This window comes from Pongo abelii, chromosome 15 (assembly GCF_028885655.2).
Source record: "Pongo abelii isolate AG06213 chromosome 15, NHGRI_mPonAbe1-v2.0_pri, whole genome shotgun sequence".
Taxonomy (NCBI): Eukaryota; Metazoa; Chordata; class Mammalia; order Primates; family Hominidae; genus Pongo; species Pongo abelii.
Window position 1 is genome coordinate 35766422 of NC_072000.2, and position 20540 is coordinate 35786961.

At 36.9% G+C, this 20540-nt stretch overlaps 1 protein-coding gene across 7 annotated transcripts in view; it reads left to right on the forward strand.

The window, feature by feature from the left end:
* Nucleotides 1–20540, forward strand: part of ARHGAP5 (Rho GTPase activating protein 5) — an 89121-nt gene that overhangs the window by 41232 nt on the left and 27349 nt on the right. For 4 of the 7 annotated variants that reach the window (XM_063715552.1, XM_054529986.2, XM_024231674.3 and 1 more), the window contains one exon: nucleotides 4673–4820. In XM_063715552.1, coding sequence (XP_063571622.1) covers nucleotides 4673–4820 — 148 coding nt within the window. The remainder of the gene's footprint in view (nucleotides 1–4672; nucleotides 4821–20540) is intronic. The other 3 variants (XM_063715554.1, XM_063715553.1, XM_009249012.4) reach the window with 1 other exon arrangement.

The following is a 20540-nucleotide window of genomic DNA, read 5'->3' on the forward strand; positions in this document are numbered from 1 at the left end:
TTGCTGAATGGAATGTTTGTTTTACTGTGATGTGCTTTTGCGGATAAGAAATTCGCTTAAGTGGCTAGAAAAAAGACTGGGCATTTGCATTTAAGTAGAAGTTCAGATATGAATGAATGTAGTAATGAATCAAAAACTGGATTTTCAGTCGGGCGCGGTGGCTCACGCCTATAATCCCAGCACTTTGGGAGGCTGAGGCAGGCAGATTACAAGGTCAGGAGATCAAGACCATCCTGGCTAACGTGGTGAAACCCTGTCTCTACTAAGAATACAAAAAATTAGCCGGGCATGGTGGTGGGCGCTTGTAGTCCCAGCTACTCAGGAGGCTGAGGCAGGAGAGTGGTGTGAACCCGGGAGGCGGAGCTTGCAGTGAGCTGAGATGGCGCCACTGCACTCCAGCCTGGGCAATAGAACCTCAAAAAAAAAAAAAAAAAATTGGATTTTCATACTTCAGAATTTGTTTTCCACCGGCCCAATTATTTTATTGGAGGTACCATTTCTAACTAAAGGTTTATCAAAAACTAGATATAAACAATACCATGCTACTAATTTTTCTCTTACATTTCAGAACTTTGATGGCATTTTATAGCAATTGTAATCATCTAGTCTTAGTTTATGAAATAGGTTTCTAGTTACATATATCATTTTGAGTTACAAGTTTATAGCTACAGATCAGGAACTCTTCAACCAAAGGGTGCTTATCAGAATTTTGTGGAGAATTTTTCAAAAGTCACATGTTTTAAAAGAGCACCTTGAAGTGTAAATGATTAAGAACTATCACTTACAGAAAAAAGGAATCGTATACATTTTTGTTCATCACAAAAGCTACCATAGGAGTGTCTAATCCAAAACTGTATTTTTCTGCATAGAATTTTCCTTCGTAGCTGTGTCATTAATTAGTGGAAAAATTAGAAGTCACATAGGCTCCCCTCCCCTTGTTATATGTATGGATTATAATTTGACTGTCAGAGCAGTTCTTTATTTCTAAAGTATCCCTTTTGAGTTGGCCAGAAATTCCTTGCTGTAAGCTACTTAGCCTTTCATTACATTAGATTGCTAGCTCTGAATCTTGGTGTAACTGCAGATTTAAATAATTTGCCCTTATAACTTTATGGACCTTGGGACGTATTTACTGGCATAAGCCAGAGAATCTATAATTTTGCTTTCCTGTCACAACCCCCCAATTTTTAATTAAGTATTCAGGGCTGTCTGGATAAGGTTGAGACTTCACTTTTTCCTCTTTCCTGTGACCCCACAGATAGGGACAGAATTATTTCAGAATCATCGGAAAGTTTAAATTGACTCCTAAATGCTAGTACTAAGAAAAGGAGTTAAGAGGTGATTGGAACATTTAGAGTTGGCTAGCTAGTTTGTTTTTCTTAAAACTTTATATTCCTCAGATGGTATTACAGACTGTTAAGATCCCTTCCTTCCTGCTGTTCCCACCATAGTCTAGGCATTGCCATTTTCATTAATCTACCTAAGTGTAGGCCAGGCGCAGTGGCTCACGCCTGTAATCCCAGTACTTTGGGAGGCCGAGGCGGGCAGATCACGAGGTCAGGAGATTGAGACCATCCTGGCTAACACGGTGAAACCCTCATGTCTAGTAAAAATACAATAAATTAGCCAGGCGTGGTGGCACACGCCTGTAGTCCCAGCTACTCGGGAGGCTGAGGCAGGAGAATGGCGTGAACCCAGGAGGCAGAGCTTGCAGTGAGCTGAGATCACGCCACTGCACTCCAGCCTGGGCCACAGAGCTAGACTCCGTCTCAAAAAAAAAAAAAAAATCTACCTAAGTGTAAGCTCTTTTACCACTGCATTTATCTCCAAACAGAAAACATCTGCTTCAGTTTTCATTTTTCTAATCAAATGATAATATAGCTAATAGTTGGTAGGCTGCAATGCACCTTTGTGTTCCTGAGAAAGAAAAGAACTCAGCCACCGTACTCCTGCCTCAACTTTGAGGTTATAGTCTCTTCATTTCCACTTCCTTGCACATTGTTCTGTATTGGTGGTGGTTGAAGTGGAGGGATCATTTAAGGAATAAGGATCCACACCACTTCACTTGCACTTGTCTTGCTGAGTTAGGTCTTGAGCCAGAAACAAACACTCCAATGCCCCCTTGATAACATTCCAGACACCTAGTTGTGTTTGGTTTAATCTGCACTTAACAGAGTTGCATATAATCTGCATCACCAGAGAATGATGGTGTAAGAGGATTTAGAAGTTAGATTTCATGAGCTCTGAGGATTTGCTGGATGGAGTGACCTGAAATTGAAAGGATTTAATTAAGTATTTAAGATATTTAAGATATTCAGAGACTCAGAAGAATACGTTGAAGTATGCATTCAAAAGACAGACTTCCAGAAATAATGAGAAACTAAGATGAAGACCATTGTTTTCAGGCATTGAAAGCCCTGCCTGTGCGCCTTCCCCTGCCCACACATATACATTTTTCTGATTAAAAATGATACATTTTTGTCCAACTTGAAAACCAGTACGACACATATGACAAATATTAATAGATTTGTGATTTATGCCAGAGAAAATAAAAATTTGCAGATTAAACTGAAAAACAAGGGCTGTCAATAAAAGTGGCCTAATATCCTCTGAATTTCTGAAAACTTGCCCATCTTTGTATACTTCAGAAACTCTCAGTGGGATGTGCACAGTAGAGTCATCTGTAGGAATCCTTGCTATACTCTACTCTAGAGAGTGAATCAGAATCTCTTCAGTAGTTTGATTCCCAAAAATACTTCCTTAAGTTTTTGAGATGTTCATTCTTTGGTTAAGAATCATTTTCCCTCTAATGCTACATTGAAGTTAAACTGAAAATTCTTACTTAATTTTGTCTTTTTACTATACTGAAAATGTTTTGTACATTACTTATGAATGTTACCCTAACATTTAAGAAAGTATCGGAGCGGGAGCGGTGGCTCACGCCTGTAATACCAGCACTTTGGGAGGCCAAGGCGGGTGGATCACGAGGTCAGGAGATCCAGACTATCCTGGCCAACACGGTGAAACCGCGTCTCTACTAAAAAAATACAAAAAAATTTGCCGGGCTTGGTGGCGGGCACCCGTAGTCCCAGCTACTCAGGAGGCTGAGGCAGGAGAGTGGTGTGAACCTGGGAGGCGGAGCTTGCAGTGAGCCGAGATTGCGCCACTGCACTCCAGCCTGGGTGGCAGCCAGACTCCGTCTCAAAAAAAAAAAAAAAAAAAAAAAAGCATCGGCTGGGTGCTGTGGCTCATGCATGTAGTCCCAGCACTTGGCGAGGCTGAGGCAGGTGAATCATGAGGTCAGGAGTTCGAAACCAGCCTGGTCAACATGGTGAAACCCCATCTCTACTAAAAATACAAAAAAAAAAAAAAAAAAAATTAGCTGGGCTTGGTGGTGCGTGCCTGTAATCCCAGCTACTCGGAAGGCTGAGGCAGGAGACTTGCTTGAACCCGGGAGGCGGAGGTTGCAGTGAGCTGAGGTTGCACCACTGCTCTCCAAGCTGGGTGACAGAGCGAGACTCCGTCTAAAAAAAATAAAAATAAGCTACTGGGCGCGGTAGCTCACGCCTGTAATCCCAGCACTTTGGGAGGCCGAGGTGGGTGGACCACAAGGTCAGAAGATTGAGACCATCCTGGCTGATACGGTGAAACCCCCGTCTCTACTAAAAATACAAAAATTATCTGGGCGTGGTGGCGGGCGCCTGTAGTCCCAGCTACTCTGGAGGCTGAGGCAGGAGAATGACATGAACCCGGGAGGCGGAGCTTGCAGTGAGCCTAGACCCTGCGCCACTGCACTCCAGCCTGGGTGACAGAACAAGACTCCGTCTCAAAAAATAAAATAAATAAAAAAAATAAGGCTGGGGTCAGTGGCTCACACCTGTAATCCCACCACTTTGGGAGGCCGAGGCGGGCGGATCACGAGGTCAGGAGACGGAGACCATCCTGGTTAACACGGTGAAACCCGTCTCTACTAAAAATACAAAAAAAAATTAGCCGGGCGTGGTGGTGGGCACCTGTAGTCTCAGCTACTTGGGAGGCTGAGGCAGGAGAATGGCGTGAACCCAGGAAGAGGAGCTTGCAGTGAGCCGAGATCGCGTCACTGCACTCCAGTCTGGGCGACAGAGCGAGACTCCATCTCAAAAAAAAAATAAAAATAAAAAGCGTCAGTAGGTAGGAAGAAAATGGAAAAATAAGGGACAAATGATGGAACTAACGGTTCATGGAGTTATATAGCATCATTATACAATCAATAATTAGAGCTCTTACGTTCTTACAAATATAGATAGACACAGAAAACTCACTCGGACTTGCCTCAAGAGACCAAATGAAATTAATATATCACACCTAAACTGAATCAGGTATTGCTTGCCCCTAGTTTGTCCCTTGTGTTGGCATTGAAAAGTGATATTTTCTGTTCTCTCCTGACCTATCAAGTCTGTTATTTTCCAAAGAGAACATTTTCTTCCAATAAGCCATTTTTTTCTGTTCACTTATGTCTCCAATCAAGTTGCTACTTCTGGCAAAATTTATTTAGCGAGTCATATTGGTGGACATTTAGGTTGGATGTGGCTATAAAATTTTTCTTTTGATCCGAACTGTGTATTTACATTGCTTATTACTATTATTCTGAAATTAATTTTAATAGTGTTAACTTAAATATGTTTTCTTATAGCAGAAAAAGAAAACTAAGAACTTCAATCCACCAACACGTAGAAATTGGGAAAGTAATTACTTTGGGATGCCCCTCCAGGATCTGGTTACAGCTGAGAAGCCCATACCACTATTTGTTGAGAAATGTGTGGAATTTATTGAAGATACAGGTAGGATAGAAGAATCATTGCAAGAGATCTGATTTTAAATTTCACTTTTGATACACCAACAGTTTGTCAAATGTTTGTGATTTGTTAATATAGTTCTCATTATTAGGACTGTTTTGTATTAACTCCATCTGATCAGGTAACCATCTGATATTTGAAAGAAGTTTTTGTTGTTGACCAATAATGCTTTTATTGGACTTCTCTTGAAGTAATAAATGGCTAAGTTGAATACTAAAATGTTAAACTTACCTTATTCTGGAATTTAGAATAACTTTAGTTACGCTATTTAATGAAGAGATATAGTTATGGTTTGAATAGTGTGGTGGAAGTTTTTCATACTTTTAAGTCCAATACTGTTTACTTGCATTACCCATTTTACACATGGATTTTTCTTTTAAAACTTACAGCAATAGTTGTAAATGCGTAAAAGGCAGCTTGTTCTATTTGTGATGCTACTATTTATTCAGTTCTAGCTTGACATGATTTATATGATTTGAGTTGTATTTTTAAAGAATGCATAGATATCCTCATTTTAAAAACAAGCCTGCTCTTACGTTTACTTTGCCTAATGTAATCTCAAAACTAAACAAAATAGGCAAGTTAAAGGTGGAAAATAGGGACAGAAGATTGTTGTTTTTGAGTGTATTTAAAATTAACACGAGTTAACCATGAAACCTTAGTGACTGAATGTACTACACATTTTAATGGCTTGAAAACATGAGCTAAGTCAGTTTTAGCTTTGTTACTAATGAACCCTTGATAGATAAGCATTGTTTAAAAAAAAAAGTAGGATACTCTTGTTCTCGCTAAAAAATCATGCTCATTTTTACTCACATGTACACCTTGCCCGTCGGTTTATCAGCTTAAGTTGTATATATATTGAGTTATCTATTTGGTAAGGAATGTTGACACTTTCAGTTTTAATGAGAGGGTAGAATGTGCAGTGGCTCATGACTGTAATCCCAGCACTTTGTGAGGCCGAGGCAGGCGGATCACAAGGTCAGGATATCGAGACCATCCTGGCCAACATGGTGAAACCCTATCTCTACTAAAAACACAAAAATTATCTGGGCATTGTGGTTTGTGCCTGTAGTCCCAGCTACTTGGGAGGCTGAGGCAGAAGAATTGCTCGAACCCAGGAGGTGAAGGTTGCAGTGAGCCGAGATCATGCCACTGCACTCCAGCCTGGTGACAGAGTGAGACTCCATCTCAAAAAAAAAAAAAAAAGAAGAAATTCCATTATCCACTAGTTTTGTAGTTGAAATGGCATGTGTCTTCTGCCTTCAGTTAATAAGTATTAATTTATAGAGGCTACATTTGAATATGCTCTTTATCATTTATTTTTCCCTTCAGCAAATACTTGAGAAGTGTTATTAGACAAATTTCTTGTCTATATTTCTGTCCACCTTTAATGTAGCAGAAATGCAAAGGTTCTTAAAATATTAGCTTCCTGCTTTGGATTTAAAGAATTCTCATTTTCTCTAGTATTATAATTAAGCTTATGGATACAACTGAACAATTAGAAAATACTTTCCTTTAGTGATTGAAAAGCAATAATAAAATTATAGATTAGCGTTTTGTACATTTATTATTTAAAATTTCTATTTCTTGAATATTTCATAGTAGTTGAGTGATTCGGTTTGAGGAAAATAAATGAATTCCAAATATAGGATAAAATGCGGGTCTAGTCCAATTCTTAAAACAACTTGAATTAGTTTAGGTCAACTCTCAGGCAATTTATATATTTAAGTGCTTTGGTAGAAAGATAACATAGACCGTAGAATAGGGTAAAAGATTAAACTAGTTCTTTTGTTGTCGTTGTAGTATATTGTTTGATTTTATTACCGATTTTAAAACTACTAAGCGGTTTTAGCAGAAATTCCTAATTGCCTATGAGATTGTGTCTTTTGAGAAATTCGTTCATTTCATCTAAATTTCATCAATTTACAGCTCTCAAAATGGACTGTAGCATAACCTTCTTATATTTAAGGTTCAACTTGTAAATATATTGCAGATACCCATTACTTAAAAATTGTGATATTTTGCTGTTTATAGATCCTTAGATGTAGTGATATAAATGATCAGTAATTGTGTTGTTATAATCAGTCCTCTTCTTTAAAAGACTAACCTTTCTTGAACAACCCTGAAGAAAATATTGACAGTTTTAAGAATCAGCTTTATTGATATAATTTACATACAACAAAATTTGCTAGTTTGAATCGTACAGTATGAATTTTTATAATCTGTAGTCATATAACTGCCACCACAATCAAGATTTATTTTCATCACCCCCAAAAGCGTCTGGTGTTTTATTATTTTATTAAGTATAATGTTAGCTGTTGGATTTTTGTAGATGAACTTTATCTGGTTGAAAAAGTAACATTCCTAGTTTGCTGAGTTTTTATACAAAATAGGTGTTGATTTTGTCACGTGGTTTTCTGCATCTGTTGAGGTTATCTTATGATTGTTTTTTTGCTGTGGATGGTGAATTATATTGATTTTTCATATGTTAAACTAACCTTACATCCCTGGGATAAATACCACTTGGTCATGTTTTATCCTTTTTATGTATTGCTGGATTCATTTTCTAAAATGTTAAGGATTTTTGCATCCTGAAGGATTTTAGTCTGTAGTTTTCTTTTCTTGCAATGTCTTTGGTTGGTATCAGAGTGAAAAGCTGGCGCCATAGATTAAGTTTATTTTCTGGAAGAGTTTATGTAGAATTGGTAATATTTTTTTCTTTAATTTTAGTAGAATTCATCAGTGAAATGATTTTGACCTGGAATTTGTTTGTGAGGAGGTTTTTAATTTAAGTTTCTTTAGTAGGTATAGGGCTATTCAGATTTTTTATTTCTTCTGGAGTAAGCATTGGTTGTTTGTGTGTTTTGAGGAATTCATTCATTTCATCTAAATTGACAAGGTTTTTATTAAAATTCCTTATTATCCTTTTAGTGCCTTCTAGCATCTGTAGTGACGCCTTTCTTCCCTGATATTACTAAATTGTGTCTTTTTTGTTGTGGTTGAGGTTTATCAATTTTATTGATCACTTCAAAGGACCAGCTTTTGCTTTTACTAATTTTCCTTTTTTTTCCCCATTTTTTAATTTATTGAATTCTACTTGTTTCTTTCTTCTTTGGTTTCTCTGAAGTTTCTTAAAATAGAAATCTAAATTACTGTGTTAGACCAGTTTTCTTTTCTACTGTAAATATCTAATGGTCCAGATTTTCCTCTAAGCATTGTTTTAGCTGTATTCCATATAGATATGTTGTGTTCCATTTTTGTTTAATTCAAAATACTTTGTAATTTCCATTTTTTTAAAAAAAATTAACTCATCGGTTATTAGATTTCTAAATATTTGGTGGTTTTCCACATCTTTTTTGTTCATTTCTAGTTTAATTATTTTGCATTTGAAAAACAAGGAGTTTGATTCCAGGATAAGTTTATTGAAGAGTTTAATGAGACCTTGAACTGAATGTTTATTATAGTGTGAAGGGTTCTATAAATGTCGGATCAAATTCTTTGAGTGTGTTGTTCAAGTCCTGTATGTCCTATTTTATATCCTATTTTTCTTGTTTAACTTTTGTAAAATTAAAGAATACTGTTGAAATCTGCAATCATGATTGTAGATTGTGTGTTTCTCCTTTCAGTTCTATTAGATTTTACATCATGTATTTTGAAGATCTTTTAATTTCACACACATTTAGGATTATGTCTTTTTTTTTTTTTTTTTTTGAGACAGGGTTCTCTCTCTAACACCCAGGCTGAAGTGCGGAGGTGTAACCTTGGCTAGTTGCAACCTCCGCCTCCCCGGCTCAGGCAATCCTCCCACCTCAGCCTCCCGAATAGCTGGGACTGTCACCACACCCAGCCACCTTTTTTGGTTTTAGTAGAAACAGAGTTTTGCCATTTTCCCCAGCCTGGTCTCAAACTCCTGAGCTCAAGCAGTCTTCCCACCTAAGTCCCCCAAAGTGCTGGGATTATAGGTGTGAGCCACCGTGCTTGGCCAGGATTGTCTTACGAACTGACGTATTATCATTATAAAGCATTTCTTTTTATGCTTTGTCATATTCTTTGTTCTGAAGTCTACTTTGCCTACTATTAATATAGCCAATGTTTTTTCCTTTGAGTAGTGTTTGTGATATATCTTTTTCTTTACTTATGCTTTTATGTATCTTCATTTCTAATGTGGTATACATCTTTATAGTTTACCTTCAAGTGATATACCACTTTAATGTGTTTTATAAGAATCTTAGAACAGTATACTTCCCTCATGCCTTGTTCTGTTGTTATATATTTTAAATCTATAATGTTTTAAAATCACCATACATGTTTATAATTTTTGCTTTAAACAGATTGTTGTCCTTGTTTTTGAAAGATACTTTCTTAGATTAGAATTCTCTTTAATGTAATAGCTTTATTGAAATATAATTCACTTTATACAATACACCCATTTAAAGCGTACAGTTTATTCACAGAGTTGTACCAGCATCAGCACAATCAATTTTAGAACATTTTCATCATCCCAAGAAGAAGTACTATACTGATTAAGCAATCACTTTCTATTCCCCACTCTCACCTCCCCCCATCAACTTTCTGCCTTTACAGGCTTGCCTATTCCTGGATATTTCATATAAATTGAATAATATATAATGTGGTCTTTTGTGATTGGCTTCTTTCATTTAACAGTTTTCAAGTTATTCATGTTGTATCATCTATCAGTACTTAATTTCTTTTTATTGCTGAATAATTTTACATTGATGGACACTTGGTTTGTTTCTACTTTTTAACTCTTGTGAAGAGTGCTGCTGTGAACATTACTGTCAGAGTTTGTGTGTGGACATATGTTTTCACCTCTTGGGTATCTACTTAGAGTGGAATTGTTGGATCTGTGTTTAGCCTTTTAAGGAACTACCAGACTCTTTCAAAGAGGTGGCACCACTTGACATTCCCATCAGCAATGTGAGTTCCAATTTCTCCACATTTTGCCAATGTTTATTTTTCTTTTTGATTATAGTCATATAAGTGGTAATGTGAAATGTATCTCATATGATTTTGATTTGCATTTCCCTGATGACTAATGATGCAGAACATCTTTTTAAGTGCTTTATTGGCTTTTTGTACACATCTTTGAAGAAATATCTATTCAGATCCTTTGCCCACTTTTTAGTTGGATTGTTTGTCTTACTGTTGAGTTTAAGGGCGCTTTGTGTATTTTGGATACAAATTGTTTTCAAATATGATTTGCTAAAATATTCCCCATTCTGTGGATCATTTTTTACAACTTCTTGATGATATGCTTTCAAGCATAAAGTTTTCAATTTTGATGACATGCATTTTGTCTGTTTCTAAAATTTTGTCCCTGTGTGCATGGTGTCATGTCTAAGAAGGTTTTTGCCTAATCCAAGGTCACAAAGATTTATTCTATTTATCTTCCAAGAGTTTTACGGTTTTAGCACATACATTTAGGTCTGTGATCCATTTTGACTTAATTTTTGTGTGTGGTTTAAGGAAAGGTTCCAGCTTGATTCTTTTGCATGTGGATATCCATTATATAAGCACTATTTATTAAAAAGACTATTCTACTGAATTGCCTTGGCACAGTTGTTCAAAATCAGTTGACCATAAATGTGAAGGTTTATTTCTGGACTCACTTATATTCTATTGATCTATATGTCTGTCCATACATGATATTATCTGTCTGTTTTCATTATTGTTTTGTTGTAAGTTTTGAAATCAAGAAGTGTGACTGTTTCAACTTTGTTCTTCTGGGTACAGAGTTTTAGGCTGATGGGTTTTTTTCCTTTTCATTCATCTCTTTAAAGACTGCTTGTTATGATATCTCATACCTAATGAGATTTCTGCTGTCATTCTTATCTGTGTTCTTCTGAATGGGATGTATTCTCTTTTCTCCCTCAACCCCCAACTACTGATGAGTCGTATCTCAAAATAATAAGAGCTATTTATGACAAACCTACAGCCAATATCATACTGAATGGGCAAAAACTGGAAGCATTCCCTTTGAAAACTGGCACAAGACAGGGATGCCCTCTCTCACCACTTCTATTCAACATAGTGTTGGAAGTTCTGGCCAGGGCAATTAGGCAAGAGAAGGAAATCAAGGGTATTCAATTAGGAAAAGAGGAAGTCAAATTGTCCCTGTTTGCAGATGATATGATAGTATATCTAGAAAACCCCATTGTCTCAGCCCAAAATCTCCTTAAGCTGATAAGCAACTTCAGCAAAGTCTCAGGATACAAAATCAATGTACAAAAATCACAAGCATTCTTATACATCAATAACAGACAAACAGAGAGCCAAATCATGAGTGAACTCCCATTCACAATTGCTTCAAAGAGAATAAAATACCTAGGAATCCAACTTACAAGGGATGTGAAGGACCTCTTCAAGGAGAACTACAAACCACTGCTCAAGGAAATAAAAGAGGATACAAACAAATGGAAGAACATTCCATGCTCATGGGTAGGAAGAATCAATATCATGAAAATGGCCATCCTTCCCAAGGTAATTTACAGATTCAATGCCATCCCCATCAAGTTACCAATGACTTTCTTCACAGAATTGGAAAAAACTACTTTAAAGTTTATATGGAACCAAAAAAGAGCCCGCATCACCAAGTCAATCCTAAGCCAAAAGAACAAAGCTGGAGGCATCACGCTACCTGACTTCAAACTATACTACAAGCCTACAGTAACCAAAACAGCATGGTACTGGTACCAAAACAGAGATATAGATCAATGGAACAGAACAGAGCCGTCAGAAATAATGCCACATATCTACAACCATCTGATCTTTGACAAACCTGACAAAAACAAGCAATGGGGAAAGGATTCCCTATTTAATAAATGGTGCTGGGAAAACTGGCTAGCCGTATGTAGAAAGCTGAAACTGGATCCCTTCCTTACACCTTATACAAAAATCAATTCAAGATGGATTAAAGACTTAAATGTTAGACCTAAAACCATAAAAACCCTAGAAAAAAACCTAGGCAATACCATTCAGGACATAGGCATGGGCAAGGACTTCATGTCTAAAACACCAAAAGCAATGGCAACAAAAGCCAAAATTGACAAATGGGATCTAATTAAACTCAAGAGCTTCTGCACAGCAAAAGAAATTACCATCAGAGTGAACAGGCAACCTACAAAATGGGAGAAAATTTTTGCAACCTACTCATCTGATAAAGGGCTAATATCCAGAATCTACAATGAACTCCAACAAATTTACAAGAAAAAAACAAACAACCCCATCAAAAAGTGGGCGAAGGACATGAACAGACACTTCTCAAAAGAAGACATTTATGCAGCCAAAAAACACATGAAAAAATGCTCACCATCACTGGCCATCAGAGAAATGCAAATCAAAACCACAATGAGATACCATCTCACACCAGTTAGAATGGCAGTCATTAAAAAGTCAGGAAACAACAGGTGCTGGAGAGGATGTGGAGAAATAGGAACACTTTTACACTGTTGGTGGGACTGTAAACTAGTTCAACCCTTGTGGAAGTCAGTGTGGCGATTCCTCAGGGATCTAGAACTAGAAATTCCATTTGACCCAGCCATCCCATTACTGGGTATATACCCAAAGGACTATAAATCGTGCTGCTATAAAGACACATGCACACGTATGTTTATTGCGGCATTATTCACAATAGCAAAGACTTGGAACCAACCCAAATGTCCAACAATGATAGACTGGATTAAGAAAATGTGGCACATATACACCATGGAATACTATGCAGCCATAAAAAATGATGAGTTCACGTCCTTTGTAGGGACATGGATGAAATTGGAAATCATCATTCTCAGTAAACTATCGCAAGAATAAAAAACCAAACACCGCATATTCTCACTCATAGGTGGCAATTGAACAATGAGAACACATGGACACAGGAAGGGGAACATCACACTTCGGGGACTGTTGTGGGGTGGGGGGAGGGGGGAGGGATAGCATTGGGAGATATACCTAATGCTAGATGACGAGTTGGTGGGTGCAGCGCACCAGCATGGCACATGTATACATATGTAACTAACCTGCACGTTGCGCCCATGTACCATAGAGTCTAAAGTATAATAATAATAATATAATAATAATAATAATAATAAATAAAAAATAAATAAATAATAAGATTATTCTCTCTAGTTTTCAGAAATTTTATTAAAAATAATAAAATTATCACATAATTTTAATAATCTTAGTATGTGTGTTTTAAAAACGACATCTGCTTGAGGTTTCTGGAGCGTCTTAGCTCTCTTAGTTTATAATTTTCGAATTTGGAAAATTTGGGGCCATTATTTCTTGAAGTATTTTTGTCTCTTCTTCCATTTCCCACTCCTTATTCGTGTGTTAGACCTCTAGGAATTGTTTAAAACTTTTTTTTTCTGTATGGCCAAATGTAGAAATGCCATTTAAGTCTTTCTTTTTATGTATTCATTTCTATACCCATTATATTGATGTTTTCCTGTGTATATATGTCTTTGGGCATATAAAATTTATAATAGCTATTTTAAGATTTTTGGTTTACTAATTCTGTTCTATATCATTTCTGGGCCTCTTTCTGTTGTTTTTGTTGTTTTCTGGGTTATATTTTTCTGCTTCTTGTTTTGATAGTTTTGATGTCAGAATTCTGAATTTTACATTATTTAGTCTTCTGAATTTTTATTGGATGATGTTATTAGTGTTTCTTTAAAGAATGTTAGATTTGCTCGGTGCTTCTCCTTGGCTGGTGGAGAAAAAGAAAAAAAAAAGAAAGTTTGATTTGTTTTTTCATGTGTTAAGTACCTTGTGAATCAGTTTGGTCCTTTCTAAGATGGATTGTAAGTTTGTATGGCAGATCTAGAGCAGCCTTTATTCTGATACTTGTTTATACCTACAGTAAAATGAGATTTGACCCTGTGCCCCATTTATTAAAAGGTCTTCTGAGAATAAAACTTGAACCATTCTCAGCTCTTGGCCTCAAGAAATTTTCTCTCATATGTGTGCAGTGTTCAAACCAAAGAACCCAGAGACTCTTCTGCATATCCGATACTCTTTCTCTGTGTATTTCTTCATCTTTTTGGTATTCTATCCCACAAATTCTAGCCTTCTCAGTCTTTCTGAACTCTCATCTCTCTTCAGCTCTCATAGACCATTGTGATTCCACCTCCCATCACTACCTACCACGTCAAGACTCTCCAGACACTACGTTGAGGCATTCAGACAGCTTGCCTCATTTGCTGCTTTTTCCCTCATGGATCATGGTTTTGAACTGTGATTAATGTTCATGTTCAGTGATCAGCGTTCAGTGTCTGAAAACTGGTGTTTCATATAATTTTTCGAGTCTTTAGTTTTTTACTGTGGGAGGGCAATTTCCACAGCAGTTAATCAGGGCATCATGGTGGAAGCAGATGTCCCTATTTTTATAATAGTACTATCTTAATAAGTTGTGCTAGGTTCCAGTTGGGAAGTGACCCTTGAAATATTAATATAAGTTTACAGTAGACAAAAAGGGATAGTGCAGAAGAGAGTAACTGAAGAGAAAGGGAATAATAGGTCTTTTCGAGGAGTTAATAAGGATGATAAACCTGATAGATATTGGGTTGAAGGAGGGCTCAGAAGTACCTCTCAGATTGCTCTGTTAGGGTGACTGTAGATGGCATTCTATTAATGAAAATAGAAGTTGTAATAAGAAATGGCAGTTTCATAGTACATTCGTGTTTGGACATGTTAAATCTTCCGAGGTGCCTGTGGGACATATAAAAGCCTGAGACACAGTGGTATGTATGGCTATGGATCTCTGGAAAGTGGTTTGGTCTTTAGATATGATTTTGGTAATTGTCAGTGTCTAGATATTAATGTAAACTATATGTTGATATAATTCAGGGTAGACATCTAGGGTGGTAGGAAGAAAAGTTCACAGTGCAAACAGGCTATACAAGAGTGGAGCCCTAAAACACTAGGGAGAAGAAAAATTTTACTAAGAGAGAAGCATGATTATCGACATTTGAATGAGAATGATTTTTTTACATTGCTTTTTCTGAGGTGCAATTCATAAATAACATAAAACTAACCATTTTGAAATGTACAATTCAGTGGCAGGTAGTATATTCACAGTGTTGGATAACCACCACCTCATCTAGTTCCAGAACATTTTCATTTACCCCGAAGAAAACCCTGTACACATTAGGCAGTTACTTCTTATTTCCCCCCTACTCCAGTCCCTGGCAGTAACCAATCTGCTTTATGTCTCTCTGAATTTACTAATTCTGGATATTTCATATCAGTAGAATCACACAATGTATGACCTTTTCTTCTGCTTCTTAGCATTATTGTTTTGAGGCTCATCTGTGTTGTAACATGTATCATTATGTGTATATACATACATACATGCACACACATTTTGCTTATTCAATCGTTGTTTGGTGGACATTTGGGTTGTTTTCACCTTTTGGCTATTGTGAACAGTCTGATGTGAACATTCATGTGTACAACTATTCGTTCAAGTACCTGTTTTCAATTATTTTGGGTACCTAGGAGTAGAATACTAGATCATATGGTAATTCTGTGTTTAACTTTTTGAGGAACTGTCAAATTGTTTCCACAGTGGATGCACCGTTTTACTTCCCACCAACAATGTGTAAGGGTTCAAATTTCTCCATGTTGTTGCCAACACTTATATGTGTTCTGTATGTGTATTAATTCTAGCTGTCTTATCCCTTTTGATAAGGATTCCATTTAGTCACTAAGTAGGTTACTTTGTCAGTATTGTGATTTTAGCAATATTAAGTCTTCGAATCCATGAATGTTTGATGTCTTTTTTATTTGTCTTTAATTTCTTTCAGTACTGTTTTGTAGTTTTCGGTGTTCAAGTCTTGCCTTGGTTAAATTTATTCCTAGGTATTTTATTGGAATGTTATTGTAAATGGAATTTAATTTAATTTTCATGTTTATGGTGGTGTGTAGAACTGATTTTTGTGTGTTGATCTTGTATCCTGAAATTTTGCCGAATTATTAGCTCTATTTTTTGTGTGCATTTGGGGGTTTTTATATATGTTTGTCTTCTGTGAATAGGGATACCTTTACTTTCAAATCTGAATGCTATTTCTTTGTCTTGCCGAATTGCTGTGGCTTGAACTTCCAGTGCAATGTTGAATAGCAGTTGTGAAAGGAGCACACCCTTGTCTTGTTCATTATCTCAGGGGAAGCTTTTATTTTTTCATCATGGAGTATGATATCAGCCGTGGGTGTGTGTGTGTTTGTTTGTTTGTTTGTTTGTTTGTTTTGAGACAGAGTCTCACAGTTCTGAAAGTTAGAAGTCTGAAAGCAAGGTGTCAGCAGGGCCATGTTCCCTCTGAGACTCTAGGTAAACCTTCCTTGCCTCTTTCTTGCTTCTGGTGGTGGCTTTCAATCCCTGGTGTTCCATGGTTGGCAGCTGTATTACTACAATCTCTGCCTTTGGCATTCTCCATGTGCGCGCGTGGGTGTGTTTTCTCTTCTTTTCATAAGGACATCAGTCGTATTGGGTTAAGGACCTCACCCTACTCCAATAGTGACCACATCTTACCTTAACTAACTACATCTGCAATGATCCTATTCCCAATAAGGTCACCTTCTAAGGTATTGGGGGTTAAGACTTCAGCATATCTTTTTGGGATACAAAATTCAACTCATAATACCTTTCATTCCCAGTTTGTTGAGTGATGACAATGATTATTATTATGAAAGGGCATTGGATTTTATTGGATTATTTTTCTGTGTCAGTTGAGATAATCATGTTATTTTTCTTTTCTTTCATTTATTGATGTATTACATGGATTGATTTTTCTTATATTAAACCCCCTTGCATTCCTGGAATAAATGCTTTTGGGATTATGGTATATAATCCCTTTAATATGCTGTTAGATTCTATTTGCTAGTATTTTGTTGAAGACTTTTGCATCTATATTCATAAAAGATACTGGTCTGTTTTGTTTTCTTGTGGTGTTTTTGTCTGGCTTTAATGTCAGGATGCTACTGACCTCATAGAAGTTAGGAAGTGTTTCTACTTTTAGAATGGTATATTTAATGACTGTGTTCCCTGGTTTTAAAAGTGCACTGTCTTCAGAATCTATTGAGGCATTCCTGTGTTAGAGACTTATGCTTTCTAAATTTTTTTCTGCATTTTTAGTTTTTCAGCCTCCTGCTTTATTGTCAGTATACCTCCTGCTGCTGTGTATCTCATTTTTGCTTTTCCAGTTTGCAACTTCTAATCTCCTGTGAGTCAGGAAAACATATGGCAGAGTTAAATTGTGCTTTTGGTTAGGTTAGATAGAATCTGTGGAAAAACCCAAGGTGTTTCTCTTATAAGTGAAATAATATATTTTAGTGGAAAGGCTTTGTGACATTCTTATTGGCTGTTCGTAGTCCTTTTTGTTCCCATTTTTTTTTTCACTTATGCTAGAGTAGGTGATCAGGTGACCAAATTCCAGATAGGTGAGGTATTACTCTATTTGCCAGAATTTTTATTTGCATGTGGTTGCAGTTAATCTGGAACGCCCCACTATGACAAATGAATTATAAAGAAATAGAGACTATCTTTAAAGCATAGCAGTTATATTTTTTGTAAAAGTGGATTAGAAGGATAAACATTAGTAGCATTCTCTGTATATTGGTCTAAAACTTGTGTGTTGTTTCACCACCCCAATATGGGATGAAAATGGATGAATGAATCTTTGTGTTATTGCAACTTCCTTAAGTAAAACCTTCTTGTTTAAACTTCAGCTTTCCCACTTGATGCTTTCAAGAACTCCCACTTTTTTTTTTTTTAATCACTACAACACTTTTTCACTAAATATCAATCCCTTGTTTCTCCTGCCCTACCTTGTCTGGATATTTCTCAATCCATTTTTATGTTCACTCCCTTGCATACTTCCTCAAAACTTCCACCATTTTATTCACTTGGCAAAACCTCAACTTTGGTTAAACCTCTGGTTACTCTGTGTTTGAACCAGGACAGGGGATCGTGGCTATAGAAAAACAAACCATGCAGTTCACTTTGACTGTATGACCACACTTCCAGGCACAGTGGCTCACACCTGTAATACCAATACTTTTGGGAAGCCAAGAAAGGATTGCGTGATCCCGGGAATTCAAGGTCGCAGTGAGCCATGATCACAGTACTGCATTCCAGCCTGGGTAACAGAGTGAGACTCTGCCTCTGAAGTGAATACATATATATGTAATAAAATATATATGACCACATATCTTAAGCAGCTTAAGTGATCATCTTATATTTCCAATTTACCTAGTAAATTTGTTTGTTGAATCCCTTGCATTCATAAGGAAATTTTTTTTTTTTTTTTTTGAGATGGAGTCTTACTGTGTCCCCCAGGCTGGAGTGTAGTGGCGTGATCTCGGCTCACTGCAACCTCTACCTCCCAGGTTCAAGTGATTCTCGTGCCTCAGCCTCCTGAGTAGCTGGGATTACAGGTGCCTGCTATCACACCAGGCTAATTTTTTGGGTTTTTTTTTTTTTTTTTTTAATAGAGAAGGGGTTTCATCATGTTGCCAGGCTGGTCTCGAACTCCTGACCTCAAGTCATCCTTCCACCTCGGCCTCCTAAGGTGCTGGGATTACAGGTGTGAGCCACCACGCGCAGCCTGGGATTGATTTATTTATTTATTTTGAGATGGAGTCTCACTCTGTCACCCAGTCTGGAGTGCAGTGGCGTGATCTCAGCTCACTGCAACCTCCGCCTCCTGGGTTCAAACGATTCTCCTGCCTCAGCCTCCCGAGTAGCTGAGACTACAGGCACGTGCCACCACACCCCGCTAATTTTTGTATTTTTAGTAGAGATGGGATTTCACCATATTGGCCAGGCTGGGTCTCAAACTCCTGGCCTTGTGATCCACCTGTCTCGGCCTCCCAAAGTGCTGGGATTATAGGCATGAGTCACTGCACCCAGCCTGTTTTCATTTTCTCACATTTTTCAAAATTTTGGGACCTTTAGAAATGTTACAAGAATAGTATTATTGAGCATTTGTTTACCCTTATCTAGATTCACTGAGTAAACTTTTTACCACAGTTCTCCAGCTTTTTGGGAGGCTGGTGGGAGGTGCTAAACAATGTGAAATTCAGTTAAAAATGGCATGACACTTCAGCTCCAAGTCATTTAGCATAGATTTCCCCACTAACAAGAACATTCTCTTCACATAACTGCAAAATAAATACCATGTTTAAGAAATTTAATATTGATACAATTCTATTGTCTAATATAATGTCTGTATTCAAATTCTCCCAATTGTCTCAACGGTGTCCTCTTAGAGTTTTTTTGTTGTATCAATCCAAGGTCCCAGCAAGGATCATGTATTACTTTTCTTGTCATACTTCTTTTTTTTTTTTAGGTTTATTTTTATTTTATTTTATTTTTGCATTTCTAAGATTTGTTTTAATTGTGTTCATTTTGTTAAAATCAATTTATACTTGTATTAAAAGATACGTAACATAAAATATATCACGTTACTGTTTTGTTTTTTTTTTCACATTTTATTTTTTATTTTTTACTTTTATTTTTTACTTTTTTAAATTTTATTATTATTATATTTTAAGTTTTAGGGTACACGTGCACAATGTGCAGGTTAGTTACATATGTATACATGTGCCATGCTAGTGTGCTGCACTCATTAACTCGTCATTTAGCATTAGGTGTATCTCCTAATGCTATCCCTCCGCACTCTCCCTACCCCACAACAGTCCCCAGACTGTGATGTTCCCCTTCCTGTGTCCATGTGTTCTCATTGTTCAATTCCCATCTATGAGTGACAACATGCGGTGTTTGGTTTTTTGTCTTTGCGATAGTTTACTGAGAATGATGATTTCCAATTTCATCCATGTCCCTACAAAGGACGTGAACTCATCATTTTTTATGGCTGCATAGTATTCCATGGTGTATATATGCCACATTTTCTTAATCCGGTCTATCATTGTTGGACATTTGGGTTGGTTCCAAGTCTTTGCTATTGTGAATAGTGCCACAATAAACATATGTGTGCATGTGTCTTTATAGCGGCATGATTTACAGTCCTTTGGGTATATACCCAGTAATGGGATGGCTGGGTCAAATGGTATTTCTAGTTCTAGATCCCTGAGGAATCGCCACACTGACTTCCACAATGGTTGAACCAGTTTACAATCCCACCAACACTGTAAAAGTGTTCCTATTTCTCCACATCCTCTCCAGCACCTGTTTTTTCCTGACTTTTTAATGATTGCCATTCTAACTGGTGTGAGATGGTATCTCATTGTGGTTTTGATTTGCATTTCTCTGATGGCCAGTGATGGTGAGCATTTTTTCATGTGTTTTTTGGCTGCATAAATGTCTTCTTTTGAGAAGTGTCTGTTCATGTCCTTCGCCCACTTTTTGATGGGGTTGTTTGTTTTTTTCTTGTAAATTTGTTGGAGTTCATTGTAGATTCTGGATATTAGCCCTTTGTCAGATGAGTAGGTTGCGAAAATTTTCTCCCATTTTGTTGCCTGTTCACTCTGGTGGTAGTTTCTTTTGCTGTGCAGAAGCTCTTGAGTTTAATTAGATCCCATTTGTCAATTTTGGCTTTTGTTGCCATTGCTTTCGGTGTTTTAGACATGAAGTCCTTGCCCATGCCTGTGTCCTGAATGGTAATGCCTAGGTTTTTTTCTAGGGTTTTTATGGTTTTAGGTCTAACGTTTAAGTCTTTAATCCATCTTGAA